Here is a 17,055-nt window from a genome sequence, read left to right as displayed (position 1 = left end):
TGTGTTCACGGCCACTGCTTTGTTTAGTTCAGAGAGGATAGGAAGAGATGGTTAATTAATCATAAGGGCTTTTTTCTTAATCATATTTTCCCCACCAAATGAAGACTCTCCCATCACCAGATTTGCCACATTCTGCTTTTTACCAATTGCTGCTGCTGCCGACCTCTTGTCAGTAAATCAATAGTTTCCTAGAGTAATACCAAAGCACATTTTTCAGTGCCTGCAGTTAGCTGTTAACATCTATTGGGGTTTAGCACGGGACAATCACTTGCCTAAGGCTAGTTTCCATTGACTTTATGAAGTCCTCGCACTTTCTGAAATATGGCTGATTTAAACCTTCACGCGTATGTTTTTTTTATTTGATGACATCACTATCTAACACCGTACTTCAGGCGAGAGAGAGAGAGAGAGAGAGAGAGAGAGAGAGAGAGAGAGAGAGAGAGAGAGAGAGAGAGAGAGAGAGAGAGAGAGAGAGAGAGAGAGAGAGAGAGAGAGAGAGAGAGAGAGAGAGAGAGAGAGAGAGAGAGAGAGAGAGAGAGATGGGTTTGGCTGTGTGCATGGATGTAACGCCTTCTCTCTGTCAGTGCATGCATTCATAAAAGCAGAATTCAGCTGCTGGCTCGTTATTATAGGAGCCTACCATTCCTGTTTGCGGTATGGACGGGTTGCAGGCAGAACACGCAGGAGTTGGCGGCATCGGGGAGTACGCGGAGCAGAGGTATCGCGCGCTTGCCTATGACACCGCTCTGAGCACTTTGGTGGCGGTGGCCGTGTACGTGGTGGTGAAAGTGAGCCTCGACGGATTCAGACAGTGGCGGGCCAGGGTCTCGGTGCTCATTGTGGGCTCGGGTCCCGTGGGTCTGACGGCCGCGCTGGCCGCTGTCCGCTCCGGGAAGGTGCTGAAATTGACCGTGCTGGATGAGAGGTACCGGGCTGCCCTGCTCTGCCGGCCCCAGCAGATCGCCCTGGATCCCCGGAGTGTGAAGTTTCTGCTGGGACTCGGGGTGGACTTTGATAACATGGAGGGCTGTTGGCACAACGAGCACTTCTTCACCAGGATAGGCGTGTTTCAGGAGTACCTGCTGAGCATCCTGGAGCAGAAGAAACAGAAGGTGGACGTCAAGGTGCTGCTGGGTAACAAGGTATACCTCCTCAAGGAATCCAGACTACAGTTTAATTAACCATTATTAATCATGCTGGCATGACTTCTATGCTGTTTTTCTCTCAAAAATAACCTTCATGTGCTTCTCTGGCCAATAGGCTATTCATTATATGTCTTACAACTTGAATTTCCTCCCGTGATATTTGATCAATAATAGGCTACATGTATCACTCTTCTGGAGATAATGTTTGAGGACTTTGACGAGTGGAGAGGTAGTTTTCATGTCTCACACAACCTCATTCTGTAATGACTGTGCCTTCAAAGTCTGTCAAAACCTGATCCTCCCTTAGTGGCAGCGGTCAAAGAAAAGTGGCTGGTGTGTTCCTCCTTCATAGGGGTCTGATATCTATCAGCTGTGATGGTGACAGAGATGTGTGTTCATATGTCCAATCAGATGCCCCTGGACAAGGCTGCTGCTGTCTAATAGCTCACTCAATTACTTTCTGACATGTAAAGTGCCTTTGGACGCTCTCAATATGAGCCAGTTGTCCTTGTTTTCATAGAAACTTTTTGCATACGGGTTTTGCAGCAAACATATTCCTTAAATTTGACTTTCTCTTAATCACATTCAGTTTGGCTCCAGCCTTACTGCGATTTACAATTCTACAATTTTACTGAAGCAAAATCCTAAGACAACATTGAGTACAATTAGACTAAATGAGGGCTCATCTGTGGAAATAAACTGTGAAGTGAGAACAGACCTTAAACCTATAGGGAAAATCCTCAACCCTCAAATCCAAACACATTATCACATCAAAAATAAAATGGATTTAATCCTATTTGGATTGCAAAGGATTTAATGTTATCAAACAGATTTGTTTGAATGTATTCCCAAGACAAATACACATTCATTGAAATTGTAAAGTTCTGGCACCTCGCCACAAACTGTGATTGATGCATTATTATATAATCACAAATGTTATGTCTCTTTTATAAAAATAAGTCATGTTTATTTGTATAGCCCTCACTTTGACCTATGACACAACAATAACAGACACATTGCATGATAACAAAACCTCTCAGCCCTCAACTTAGGAGCAACATAAACCCACCAACCCAAAACCTCAGAGGGGTTACTCTGGGAGAAACGAGTGATCAGAGTGGGCAAACAATTATTAAATGTTCAGTGAATATTTGTGTCATGGCTGGAAACCAGAGACACTGCTTTATTACTGCTTTATTAAGGTTGGTAGGAGTGTCACTGAGGATGTTGTGACAGTAAAACAAAAACTATCTTAGTGCTACACTTGTGTGTTGCTCCTCGTCCCAACAGCTTCTTTCATCATCAGCTTCAATGTCATCTGTTAGCTGCGGCTGTCCTCCCTGCTATCAAGTGACTCACCAACCTGTGGACGATGGAAAGCAGGGTCAAGAGGGTCTTTGATTACAAACAACATCCGTTTAATTTAGAGTCTCCGCTTGATCAAACAGGACATTTTGTTTGATGCATATTTTCTTTCACCCTCCTAGCCTGCCAGAAGTTTGAAGGTTTGATAATGCAAAAGGGGTCTTTTAAATGACCTGTTCTCTGCAGTCTAAATGGATGAAGTAGTTGCTAGCCAATGTAGCCCCTGTGAGTCTTTTTTTAACTCGCTTTCTCCTGCTCTGCCTCCTACTTGGCACAGGAAAGTACCTGTTTTAATTTAATGAGAGGCAGCCATGCATACACAGGCATGACAATACATCTCTCTGTGGGACGCACTGTTGCCAAGACACGCACAACCTTGTGAGACCATTTGAATGGCTTGTAAGGGTATTAATACATTGTAACTAATAGAAAAATAAATTGAAGTATCAGCAGTAAAGACATATCTGTAGAAATAACTAACCATGCAGCTAACTAACTAACTAATTCACTTACTCACTAACCAACTAGCTAACTGGCAACATATTGAAAAAAAATAATCATTACCCTAAAGTGTAAAACTCTTTTAATATGCTCTTGGTCCAACTATCCCACATATGTAAGCATTACAAGATACTATGCATAATAAGGCATATTATTTTGCAAGCAAAAATACTTAATATCTACAGCTACAAATGAAAACTAAAATGTTTATACTTCATCTCAGTAAATGCACTGTGTTACTTTCCCTTCCAATAAAGGAGTCATTAAGCTATGAAAAAGTAAATTCTAACTCACTGTTAATACAACTATTATATCCAATAACCATAATAATAACAACCCTATTGCTTCAGTTTACAGAGGAATACCTGCGGCGAATCCCGCGGAACGAGTGGCCGCGTGTGATTGTGGTGGCTGATGGGTCGTGTGGCGACTCCTGCTCAGTGCTGGGCATCAGCTCGGACTACACTGTGGAGACCTGCCATGCCTATGGAGCTAATGCAACCATAGAGAGACTAGACCAGAGGCAGGTCAGGACACACACATGCACACTCACTCACACCCAAACATGAACACGCACACACAATCTGTAAACACATAAATGAACATACGGATGCATTAGCTCATGTGCACACACTGAGTCATTAACCAGCAGGTTGCTGTTTGTGTAAAGGTTGTCAGGGAGTAGAAACAGGATATTGCAGTCTTTTATTTGTCCTCATAAAACTGAGTAAAGCAAACAGTCGTGTGGACCTGCCAACAGCAGCTCAACACAATATCTGATTCTCATATAAACAGCCAGATTACAGCACACTGTTGGATCTCGTCAGCATCAACAGCAGCCCTATTTTGATTTTCTCATTGAATTTGATAAGAGCAGCTGTTGTTTTGATGGAAGCAGGTGACAGTGATGAAAAAACATGTGATCCATTGTGCTCCTCTGGCTAGACTCAAAAGCTTTTCCTGGCATGTGAATATGATCAAATATATATCAAACACATCCACCACAATGTTTTTCACTTAGTGTAAGGTCACTTGACATTATATAAACAGACCATTCAGATACCTTGACTGATAAATCAGAAAAGCCCCAAAAAGCACAGAGAAGAATACGGAACCCTCCCTCAGAGGGAAATTGATTTTGAGTTGTGTAACATAAGCTGCAGATAAAGGAAATTGGAAATAAATTGGTAAGGCAAAGACATCTGATCTGCCTTTGGGGGAAGAAATATTGCTGCATTCTTACATGGTCCACTGAGGAGGAGACATTGAAACAGCAGACAAAGAATATTTACAGCAGTGGTCTCCTACATCAACCCAGACATTAGCTGTATTGTTCATAAAGATTGAATTGTGCTAATGATTATTATCAACAGTTACAATCTATACAAAAAAGAGAGGATTTGTTTGAAGTAACAAAGACATTGTATGAATCTGAACACAAGCATATCCCGCGTTGCTATTCTTTGCCATCATAACCATTCATATTACGTTCTCTGTGTGTGGCTGCCTTTTATTGGCCCCTTTTCTCCCTGGCTGTTTCCTGTACGGATTGAATTGAGCTCTCAGGATGTGACCTGCTCGTCCCCACCATTGCTCCCATCCCCTCCCAGTTGCCTCCTCTTCCCTCACTATCTCCCTTGGTTGCGATAAATGCTGTTTTATCCCACTTTGCTGGCTTATGTCATTGAAAATAAAATGGATCCATTCTGGCTTGAGGGAAAATGGGGCGTCCTTGCCAGAATGAAGCACTAAATAAAAAGCTATTCTTACTCTCCACTCAAATGAATATATCCCCACAGGAAGATATGAGTAATGTTGTAATGTTTTCACCACATTAACATAACAGGGTGCGTGAATGCTAAGACAATAATGAAACAAAATGTACACCACCCCAAATTGATCATGTTGTTGATAGTGCTATAGATGCGCTGCGAATAAAATTAGACTCTGTTGCTCCTTTGAAAAAGAAGAAAATAAAACAACATAGATTAGCTCCATGGCATAATGCCGAAACCCGCAAAATAAAGCAAAAGTCTAGACAACTTGAAAGGATATGGCGTTCCACTAAACTTGAAGAATCTCGTTTAATTTGGCATATTACTCTCAATGAATATAAGAAAGCACTGCGTAAAGCGAGAGCAGCCTACTACTCTTCATTAATAGATGAGAATAAGAATAATGCAAGATTTCTTTTCAGCACTGTAGCCAGGCTGACAGAGAGCCACAGCTCCATTGAGCCTTCTATTCCCTTAGCACTCAGTAGTAATGATTTTATGTGCTTTTTTAACGATAAAATTGTTACTCTTAGAAACAAAATTAATGACCTCTTGCCTTCGACCAGTATAGTGTTATCAACAGCTCCCGGAATCGTAAGTTCTAATATTACACTAGATAGTAAACTAGAATGCTTTTCAGCCATTAACCTTGAACAATTACATTCAATGATTCTCTCTTCTAAACCATCAACGTGCATGTTAGACCCAATTCCAACTAAGCTGTTGAAGGAAGTTTTTCCATTAATTAGCACTTCTTTATTAAATATTATGAATATGTCTTTATTATCAGGCTATGTTCCACAATCATTCAAAGTAGCAGTGATAAAACCGCTTCTTAAAAAGCACAACCTCGATCCAGAGGTTTTAGCCAACTATAGACCTATTTCTAATCTTCCGTTCCTCTCAAAAATTCTTGAGAAAGCGGTCGCAAAACAGTTGTGTGATTACTTAAAAAACAATGATTTATTTGAAGATTTTCAGTCTGGCTTTAGAACACATCATAGCACAGAGACAGCTCTGGTTAAAGTCACAAATGATATTCTAATAGCCTCAGACAAGGGACTTGTCTCTATTCTTGTTTTGCTCGATCTTAGTGCTGCATTTGATACTATCGACCATGATATCCTATTGCAAAGACTAGAGCACTTAGTTGGCATACAGGGAACTGCTTTAGGCTGGTTTAGGTCCTATCTATCTGAACGCTCTCAGTTTGTACGTGTTAACGATGAATCTTCCACGCAAACCAAAGTTAGCCATGGAGTGCCACAGGGCTCAGTGCTCGGACCTATTTTGTTCACATTATATATGCTTCCGTTAGGCAATATTATAAGGAATCATTCTGTAAACTTTCATTGTTATGCGGATGATACTCAACTATATTTATCAATCAAGCCTGATGAAATTAATCATCTAAATAAAATTCAAGACTGCCTTAAGGACTTAAAAACGTGGATGACCTTAAACTTTTGATGTTAAACACGACCAAAACTGAAGTTATTGTACTTGGCCCGAAGAATCTACGAAACAAATTATCTAAAGACATACTAACTATGGATGGCATTAATTTGGCCTCCAGTGAGACTGTAAGGAATCTTGGTGTTATATTTGATCAGGATTTATCCTTTAACGCCCACATAAAATCAATTTCAAGGACCGCCTACTTCCATCTACGTAACATTGCAAAATCAGGCATATCTTGCCTCAAAACGATGCAGAGAAACTAGTCCATGCATTTGTTACTTCTAGGCTGGATTATTGTAACTCTTTATTATCAGGGAGTACTAAGAAGTCAATCAAGTCGCTTCAGCTGATTCAAAATGCTGCGGCTCGTGTACTAACCAGAGTTAGGAAAAGGGGCCACATTACTCCTGTTCTGGCTGCCTTACACTGGCTCCCTATAGAACACAGGATAGAATTTAAAATTCTTCTTCTCGCCTACAAAGCCCTTAATGGGCAGGCGCCATCTTACCTTAAAGAACTCATTATACCCTACTGTCCTACTAGGGCATTGCGTTCCAAGAATGCAGGGTTGTTGGTTGTTCCTAGAATCTTTAAAAGTACAATGGGAGCCAGAGCCTTTTCTTATCAAGCTCCACATTTGTGGAATCAGCTTCCAGTTTGTGTTCGGGCGGCAGACACCCTATCCGTTTTTAAGAGTGCGCTTAAGACCTTCCTTTTTGATAAAGCTTATAGTTAGGGCTGATTAGATTCAGCCCCTAGTTTTGCTGATATAGGCTTAGTTTGTCGGGGGACATCTTACTTCTTCCTTCTCTCTGTCTATACCCGTGTACACTCATGTTCCGATTAACCCAGCTTCCCCAAATGTCTTTCTTTTTGGTGTCTATATACGCTGGGATCCGGAGTCATGGATGATTCTGCGGTCCTGTGTCCTGGATCGCGAGCGCTGGATCTTGAGTCGTGGCTGTGGTCCTGGATCATAGGTCCTGGATGGATATCCTCGTGGATTCATCTTCCTATTATACACACATGCATTTCCAAACATTTGGACTACCTATGTTGCAAATGTATTATCTTTTCAATTTACACACGGCATCTATTGCACGTCTGTCCGTCCTGGGAGAGGGATCCCTCCTCTGTTGCTCTCCCTGAGGTTTCTCCCATTTTTCCCTTTAAACTGGGTTTTCTTTGGAAGTTTTTCCTTGTACGATGTGAGGGTCTAAGGACAGAGGGTGTCGTATTGTCATACTGATATTCTGTACACACTGTGAAGACCACTGAGACAAATGTAACATTTGTGATATTGGGCTATATAAATAAACATTGATTGATTGATTGATTGATAATGAGATGTTTTTCATGTCGACAAATATGACATTAACCTCCTTGTATATTTTGTGATATCTGAAATGATTTGATCTCTGATCTGTTCTTGCCTCTCCTTTCTTCAGGTACCCACACCTGAGATCCGTGCCCACAGCCTCTACTTCGACCTGTCGGCTTACGGGATGGAGGCCCTCCGAGAGCACCGAAATCCAACGGCCAAACCCGGCTTCCATCTGAAGATCTACGGCACCTTCAGAAACCGTTACATGGCCCTTGTGTGCCCCGCCTCCGACACCAAGATGGTCCGCTTCCTCAGGCACACGGCCAACTCCTCTGTGAGACTCTCTTTCTCCTTTTGATCAAATCTGAGATATGCTTACTTATTGTTGATGTTAAAGACTCCAGATGTGAAAGATATGCAGCAGTAGTTCCATGTTAATGCAAGGAAAACACAGATAAAAACATCTCTGGAGACAGCGCCGTGCTGAAATAGCTACTTATTGCTCACCTTGCATTCAGCAAATGGCTTTCGACTGCACTATTTTGGGAATCCATTAGTGTCTTTATGTGGGTGTATGTTTGCGTGAGTGAGTGTGTAAGTGTTTAAGTCTGTGGATGTGGTTGAGTGTATCTAAGGTAAAGAGAGCATGAGATGAAGAAATGGCGAAAGAGGGGGAAGAGAAAATAGACATCACTGGTGTTTTTGTGTATGGAGGCCATCTGTACCCTGCCGTTACACCTCAGTGAACAAGTGGTGCGCAGGATCCTTTCTTCATGTGCTCAACTACAGGCTGTTCATGCATTTACAACCGCTGGGCAGTCTGTGTTTATTTACACACTCTATGTTTCATGACAAGTACTGCTCTGGTTAAATGTAGCCTGGAGTGTAGAGACAGGTAGACCATCCTTGGAGGGCTTGTTGCTATGTGGGTGGCCAATCAGATACACTGTTACTTAGTTACAGATGACTGTGCACGTATGGGTTGAAGAAGTACAGAGTTTAGCAGAGAGAATGCACGAGGCTTGTCACTCAATACCCACAATTGCTTAAAAATCAATGAAAAGGCTCCCAAAAGTTTTTTTGTTGTGTCCATGCATCAACATGAAATGACAACGTGCTTTTATGAGTCACAGTTGTCTTGCACACAGAAGAAAAGCTGCTACAAAACCTTTAGAAGTGGCACTCATATCCAGAGTGTAAATGTAAACCAGCTTTCGAAAGGGAAGAGACTGAGCGGAAGGAGGAACCTATTGCGGTGAGCACGTTGCAACTTCCGGTTGTTGTTGTCATCTCCGGGTATCCCGTGTGCCTGTTCTGTTGCTGATAGCTTATTAACTTAAACTTAATCGATCGTTTTAAAACTCTTGATCACGGCAACTGCCTGACGTTGTAATCACACGTTACTACAGCTTAAGCACTCACAACTCTCCTTCTCTTAGCGACTGTAACTCCACAGTTGCCTACACTCTTTTCGGGTTTGCTAACGGTAGCTACTTTAGCTTGATAGCTAGCCATGGCTCTTTCCCCACCTTCTGGTGCTATTTCCTGCTCTTCCTGTCTCATGTTTGGTTACTTCCCGGCCTCCCTTACTGGTAAGGATACATGTGTTAAATGTAGTATAGTTGTTAGGTTGGAGGCGGGAATCATAGCCATAGAAGCCCGGCTCCGCATCTTAGAAAGTAACTCAGCTAAAGTAAAGCCCATGTTAGCATGTGCGGACCGGCAAAATGTAGCTCCTCTTAGCCGTCCCCCGGCAACTCCCGAGCAGCAGGGAGGCTGGGTGACTGTTCAGAAGGGGCATAACGCGAAACCCGCAGGTCCCCACCAACCCGTTCACGTATCTAACAGATATTCCCCACTCAGCGAGACACCCGCTGAGAAGCCAACTCTGGTTATTGGTAGCTCTATTATGAGACACGTGAATTTAGAGACCGAAGCCTCCACAGTCACATGCATTCCGGGGGCCAGAGCGGGCGACGTTGAGGCGCATCTTAAACTGCTGGCTAAAGATAAACGTAAATACAGTAGGATTGTTATTCACGTCGGTGGTAATGATGTTCGTTTACGCCAATCAGAATGCACAAAACTTAATGTGGAGTCGGTGTGTAGTTATGCTAAAACAATGTCGGACACCGTAATCTTCTCTGGTCCCCTCCCCAATCTGATCAATGATGACATGTATAGCCGCATGTCATCATTTCAGCGCTGGTTGTCTTGGTGGTGCCCAGCAAACAATGTGGGCTTCGTAAATAATTGGACAGCCTTCTGGGGAAAACCTGGTCTGATTAAGAGAGACGGCATTCACCCTACTTTGAAAGGTGCAGATCTCATTTCGGCAAACATTTCAGGGCTTTGTGGACGTAATCCATGACAAACTGGAGTTGAGACCAGGAGGCAGAGTCGCAGTCTTACACGCTTCTCTGCGCTCTCTCCTAGGCAGTCATCCATAGGAATCCCGAACCCAATAAAATACCCAATATTAGCGGTGTGTGTGTCTGCCCAAGGACAATTTAAGGTAAAACCTAATAGAGGTGTCATACATAATAACCTAATAAAAGTAAATGTAACAACTACTACAGTGCAACAAAACAGGAAGATTAAATGTGGTCTCTTAAACATAAGATCTCTAGCATCTAAAGCAATATTGGTAAATGATTTAATATCAGATTATAATATTGATATATGCTGTCTCACTGAAACTTGGTTGAGACATGAAGAATATGTCAGCATAAATGAGGCCACTCCACCCAGCCATGTCAACACTCATATTGCTCGAGGCACGGGCCGAGGAGGTGGAGTTGCAGCAATCTTTGACTCAAGTTTACTTATCAATACTAAACCAAAATGTAATTATACCTCTTTTGAAAGCCTCGTTTTTAGTCTTACGCATCCGACCTGGAAAACTTTGCAGCCAATCTTATTTGTTACAGTGTATCGTGCACCAGGTCCTTATTCAGAATTCTTATCAGAATTCTCTGAGTTTTTATCAACTTTGGTTCTTAAAACAGACAAAGTAATTATCGTAGGTGACTTTAATATTCATGTTGACGATGATAAAAATAGCCTTACTGTTGCATTTAACTCTATATTAGATTCTGTTGGTTTCTGTCAGAGTGTAAATAAACCAACCCACTGTTATAATCACACTCTCGACCTTGTTCTGACTTATGGTATTGAAATTGAGCAACTATTAGTCGAACCGCATAATCCTGCTTTATCCGACCATTTCTTAGTAACTTTTGAAGTACTGTTACTAGACTACAAAGCATTAGTCAAAAGCTCTTGCAGCAGAAACCTATCTGTTAGTGCTATAGCCACATTTAAGGAAGAGATTCAACCAATACTTAACTCGATAGCATGTCTGCATGTAGGGGAGGAAACTTATACAAAATGTACACCACCCCAAATTGATCATGTTGTTGATAGTGCTATAGATGCGCTGCGAATAAAATTAGACTCTGTTGCTCCTTTGAAAAAGAAGAAAATAAAACAACATAGATTAGCTCCATGGCATAATGCCGAAACCCGCAAAATAAAGCAAAAGTCTAGACAACTTGAAAGGATATGGCGTTCCACTAAACTTGAAGAATCTCGTTTAATTTGGCATATTACTCTCAATGAATATAAGAAAGCACTGCGTAAAGCGAGAGCAGCCTACTACTCTTCATTAATAGATGAGAATAAGAATAATGCAAGATTTCTTTTCAGCACTGTAGCCAGGCTGACAGAGAGCCACAGCTCGATTGAGCCTTCTATTCCCATAGCACTCAGTAGTAATGATTTTATGTGCTTTTTTAACGATAAAATTGTTACTCTTAGAAACAAAATTAATGACCTCTTGCCTTTGACCAGTATAGTGTTATCAACAGCTCCCGGAATCGTAAGTTCTAATATTACACTAGATAGTAAACTAGAATGCTTTTCAGCCATTAACCTTGAACAATTACATTCAATGATTCTCTCTTCTAAACCATCCACGTGCATGTTAGACCCAATTCCAACTAAGCTGTTGAAGGAAGTTTTTCCATTAATTAGCACTTCTTTATTAAATATTATGAATATGTCTTTATTATCAGGCTATGTTCCACAATCATTCAAAGTAGCAGTGATACAACCGCTTCTTAAAAAGCACAACCTCGATCCAGAGGTTTTAGCCAACTATAGACCTATTTCTAATCTTCCGTTCCTCTCAAAAATTCTTGAGAAAGCGGTCGCAAAACAGTTGTGTGATTACTTAAAAAACAATGATTTATTTGGAGATTTTCAGTCTGGCTTTAGAACACATCATAGCACAGAGACAGCTCTGGTTAAAGTCACAAATGATATTCTAATAGCCTCAGACAAGGGACTTGTCTCTATTCTTGTTTTGCTCGATCTTAGTGCTGCATTTGATACTATCGACCATGATATCCTATTGCAAAGACTAGAGCACTTAGTTGGCATACAGGGAACTGCTTTAGGCTGGTTTAGGTCCTATCTATCTGAACGCTCTCAGTTTGTACGTGTTAACGATGAATCTTCCACGCAAACCAAAGTTAGCCATGGAGTGCCACAGGGCTCAGTGCTCGGACCTATTTTGTTCACATTATATATGCTTCCGTTAGGCAATATTATAAGGAATCATTCTGTAAACTTTCATTGTTATGCGGATGATACTCAACTATATTTATCAATCAAGCCTGATGAAATTAATCATCTAAATAAAATTCAAGACTGCCTTAAGGACTTAAAAACGTGGATGACCTTAAACTTTTTGATGTTAAACACGACCAAAACTGAAGTTATTGTACTTGGCCCGAAGAATCTACGAAACAAATTATCTAAAGACATACTAACTATGGATGGCATTAATTTGGCCTCCAGTGAGACTGTAAGGAATCTTGGTGTTATATTTGATCAGGATTTATCCTTTAACGCCCACATAAAATCAATTTCAAGGACCGCCTACTTCCATCTACGTAACATTGCAAAAATCAGGCATATCTTGCCTCAAAACGATGCAGAGAAACTAGTCCATGCATTTGTTACTTCTAGGCTGGATTATTGTAACTCTCTATTATCAGGGCATCAGTCATCAGTCAATCAAGTCGCTTCAGCTGATTCAAAATGCTGCGGCTCGTGTACTAACCAGAGTTAGGAAAAGGGACCACATTACTCCTATTCTGGCTGCCTTACACTGGCTCCCTATAGAACACAGGATAGAATTTAAAATTCTTCTTCTCGCCTACAAAGCCCTTAATGGGCAGGCGCCATCTTACCTTAAAGAACTCATTATACCCTACTGTCCTACTAGGGCATTGCGTTCCAAGAATGCAGGGTTGTTGGTTGTTCCTAGAATCTTTAAAAGTACAATGGGAGCCAGAGCCTTTTCTTATCAAGCTCCACATTTGTGGAATCAGCTTCCAGTTTGTGTTCGGGCGGCAGACACCCTATCCGTTTTTAAGAGTGCGCTTAAGACCTTCCTTTTTGATAAAGCTTATAGTTAGGGCTGATTAGATTCAGCCCCTAGTTTTGCTGATATAGGCTTAGTTTGTCGGGGGACATCTTACTTCTTCCTTCTCTCTGTCTATACCCGTGTACACTCATGTTCCGATTAACCCAGCTTCCCCAAATGTCTTTCTTTTTGGTGTCTATATACGCTGGGATCCGGAGTCATGGATGATCCTGCGGTCCTGTGTCCTGGATCGCGAGCGCTGGATCTTGAGTCGTGGCTGTGGTCCTGGATCATAGGTCCTGGATGGATATCCTCGTGGATTCATCTTCCTATTATACACACATGCATTTCCAAACATTTGGACTACCTATGTTGCAAATGTATTATCTTTTCAATTTACACACGGCATCTATTGCACGTCTGTCCGTCCTGGGAGAGGGATCCCTCCTCTGTTGCTCTCCCTGAGGTTTCTCCCATTTTTCCCTTTAAACTGGGTTTTCTTTGGAAGTTTTTCCTTGTGCGATGTGAGGGTCTAAGGACAGAGGGTGTCGTATTGTCATACTGATATTCTGTACACACTGTGAAGACCACTGAGACAAATGTAACATTTGTGATATTGGGCTATATAAATAAACATTGATTGATTGATTGATTGATTGATTATTTGGACTTACAGAGCACCATTAAAACAGATGTGGTTGTTTTCATCATGGATCAATCTGCAAATCATTGTTTTGATCATTTGGTAAATTGCTTTGCTTTTCATATGGAATACGAACATATATTACAATCAATATATATATTCTGTCAAATATGCTTTTTCATATCATATATGACAAAAGAAACACAAACGTTGCTTGTAAAATCACTGAAATAATCAATTTGATGTTCACAATATGGTTAAAACATGGACTTTAAATGATGCTGCAAATGACATGCTCTCTTTCTCTGCCTAGATCATGAAGAACATTTTCCACCAGTCCTTCAATGTGTATAAGACAGACATCGAGCCCCGTCTCAATGACGTGACTCTCCACCACATGCAGTGCAGCCGCCGTCTATTTGAGATTCAGTTATCACACAGACGAATCAGCGCTGCCTACATAGAGGGGAACAATGTGGCGGTCACTGTGGAGGGGGAGGCAGCACGCGTCCTCAACTTCGACACAGGTACACATGTCTATAAAACCTTATTTATTGCTTTGCTGAGAATAAAAAGGGATATTTGCACTTAAACACTGTACTGTATACGATTCTAATGTAATGTAATGTAATGTGGCATTGCCTCTGTCCTCAAAGTATTGATGAAGGTGAGACATATACTGTATAAAGCAGAACAGAGAGCCCTCTGAATACATGAGACCGAGTGAGAAAGAGCAATATGGAAATAAAGGAGAGGATCAATTTTTTACGAGTTATGCCTGTGTGTGACTCATTACTGCATTCAATAACCTTTCAGCCAACGCCTATGGTTTTGTCTTCATGCTGCTTTATGTTTATGTATGTGCCTTTGTTTATTTAAGCCACAACTATGACCTTAAGGATGCAAAAAGAAGAACAGTATAAATATAAATATGCATTGTGAGTTACTAAGATAGATTTTATTTGTATGATATTTGTGATTTGTGATTTTCCTTTCCCTTCGATTTTATCCTTCAGGTTGTGGGGTGAATCTAGGTATGCGGGGTCTGGAGTCAATGGGGACGTTTATTTACCGGACAGCCACTGCTGTAGACCAGAATGATGTTCTCGAGGCTCTGTCGGCTAAGATGCAGCACTCCAGACAGGTGGCTGAGACCTTCAAGCAGACTGGCCTGGCTCAATCAATGTATGAATGAAACACCAGGAAGTGAATGCATAATGCCACCTAGTGGTGGATCACTTCTGTTCACAATGTATCATGAGTCTGATGCTGAAATGGACCACTAATAGCTACATACTGATGGAGCTGAACCAGCATGAGCTGTCAACAGATGGATTATGGATGTAAACATGCAACCATATGTTATAGGTGGATGTTTGTGTATTGATGGAGTGAGAATAGCCAAGGCCACATTTGGATCAGTGTTCAGGTTGTAAAGCTTGTTAATGTGCATCAAACTATGTCAGAAAAGAAAATAACATTTTGGTGTTGTAATGAAAATATCCCTGTAAAGTTTGAGATGTTAAGGGAAAGAAATCTAGCCCTAAGATATTAGGAGTAGGTGGAGTAAATGAAAACTACTTTTCATTACTGTCATCTTCTCTTTCAAAAGAAAAGGAACTGACATGATTTCCAATATTAAGCTCATTGTGCTTTCTGGACACCAATTGTGCTAGTAGAAATAAGTATGAGCCATAACATCATCAGCTAGCACTGAACAATGTTCAACGGTTATTGTCCAGAGGAATCGGATCAGAAGTCCAAAGTGTTACTATACATATACGTTCGTCCTCGTGTTTGTTTGGATATGTGATAACTGTGGCGATGAAGTCCTAAAGTATTTGCTAGAGTGGCCATATGTTTGTGTGCAGCCTTGTAAATTAAGATGTTTGCCTTATTTGAAAATAGTGCTGAGATCATACTACAAGTCAATTGTGATATCACACATGTATTTTTATCTGGTGTAACATGTTACTCTTTTTATATTTTGATCCAGGTGATCTAAAAGTGTTAAAGTGCCAATAAAGATAATGATTTGGCAGGAGTGATATGGAGGGTCCTCAATTTAAAAGCAACTTCAAGTTAGTTGCTCGTCAGGGCTGATATATATTTTTATTCTGTAAATAAAGATAATAAAATGACAGCTTGTAAAACAGACTTAACTGTTCTATTCTGTCGATTATCAAGTTTTTTAACAGTTTTTTTACATTTTTGTGAACTGCAAAATATTAAGATAATACAGTAGTCACACATTGTTGCCATAATGGCTGATATGAGGCAGTATTGTCCTCTAGTGGTGTATTCCTTCAGTTGCATCTGCTCAGCCCGAAATTACAAGACCTCTCACTCCTGTTTGTATAATTATTTAAGGTATATAGACAGTGCTGCAAAATTGGGGCCCTAAGCAACATTTTGTCATGAGGCCCCTTGTGCAGATATTTAGACAACGCCCATAGGCGATGCCTAAATATCTTTGAATTTGTTCAAGAGTTATATATCCTAATTTTATGTGATCCATCGTCCATGTCATATCTTAATCGTAATTGAAAATGTCACTGCAATATCACATGCAGAAAGTTGTTCCAGTCCCCCTATATGAATCACTGACATTCTGTCATTTATTAAAATGTTTATTTTTGTTGCGTCATATTATTCAGATCTAAGCATTTTTTTTTGCAGCAGATATATCTAGGCCTAAAGGGAAATATCATAGGCCTATGGTTTTATTTAGTGTTGGGTATTATTGTAAGTAATGCAACATACAAAGGGGTGTATTACTACAACTTGATACTGCTAGTCAGTAATTGCACTATAATAACCTTATTTTATTAATAGAAGTCATTTTATAGCCTACTCATCTACATTTTAATTAGCATCATCAGAAGTTGCATCTACCTGACGTACGGCACCGCCCAGCGAGCACGTCCAGTGACCCAAATCAAACACACCACAAACGAACTGGATACAGCGTGGAAGGCGGGGTCTCGTTCTTCCCTGAGAGCTACTCATTGGCGCATGAAGGCAAAATGGCCCAATTTTTGAGAGAGCGAAACGTCACAGATTACCCGGCATGCCTGGCTGTCAGAGCAGAGAACCCGTATGTGCGCTCACAGAGCATGGGCCCCTTAAGCCCCGCCCCCCAAGCTCCCACTCTCGGCCTGTTATTATACATCCATGCTCTCGGCTCACTAGAATGAATGGAGAGAGAAAAATAAATCTAGATTTTGCTTTTACTGCATTTTACAACTTCAAGAACTATATAATATTATAATAAGGGCTATAACATAGTTCATAATGGGTAGTTTATTTAGTTAAAAAATTATCCGCTGATTTTCAGACGTCTCTTTCCCCATGTTAGTCAATGGGAAAAAGTTGTTTTGGGCCGGGTGACGTCACGGACTGATACG

General features: G+C 40.9%; 1 protein-coding gene across 1 annotated transcript; it reads left to right on the top strand.

Annotated features, from left to right (window-relative positions):
• Positions 1 to 549: 549 nt before the first annotated feature.
• LOC117447523 (uncharacterized) lies at positions 550 to 16,288 on the top strand. Its single transcript, XM_034084234.1, has 5 exons — positions 550 to 1,142; positions 3,362 to 3,538; positions 7,696 to 7,905; positions 13,962 to 14,175; positions 14,665 to 16,288. The coding sequence occupies exons 1-5, from the start codon at positions 657 to 659 to the stop codon at positions 14,841 to 14,843; spliced, it is 1,266 nt and encodes a 421-aa protein (XP_033940125.1). The 5' UTR covers positions 550 to 656; the 3' UTR covers positions 14,844 to 16,288.
• Positions 16,289 to 17,055: the final 767 nt, after the last annotated feature.

This window comes from Pseudochaenichthys georgianus, chromosome 6, assembly GCF_902827115.2.
Source record: "Pseudochaenichthys georgianus chromosome 6, fPseGeo1.2, whole genome shotgun sequence".
Lineage (NCBI taxonomy): Eukaryota > Metazoa > Chordata > Actinopteri > Perciformes > Channichthyidae > Pseudochaenichthys > Pseudochaenichthys georgianus.
This window is presented reverse-complemented; position numbering and strand designations above follow the sequence as displayed.

Bases quoted from the DNA above. Each gene is read 5' to 3' on its own strand.
- LOC117447523 (XM_034084234.1), top strand. From the start codon at position 657: ATGGACGGGTTGCAGGCAGAACACGCAGGAGTTGGCGGCATCGGGGAG. The intron at 1,143-3,361 runs GTATACCTCCTC...CTATTGCTTCAG, and splicing joins AGGTGCTGCTGGGTAACAAG to TTTACAGAGGAATACCTGCG. The intron at 3,539-7,695 runs GTCAGGACACAC...TCCTTTCTTCAG, and splicing joins AGAGACTAGACCAGAGGCAG to GTACCCACACCTGAGATCCG.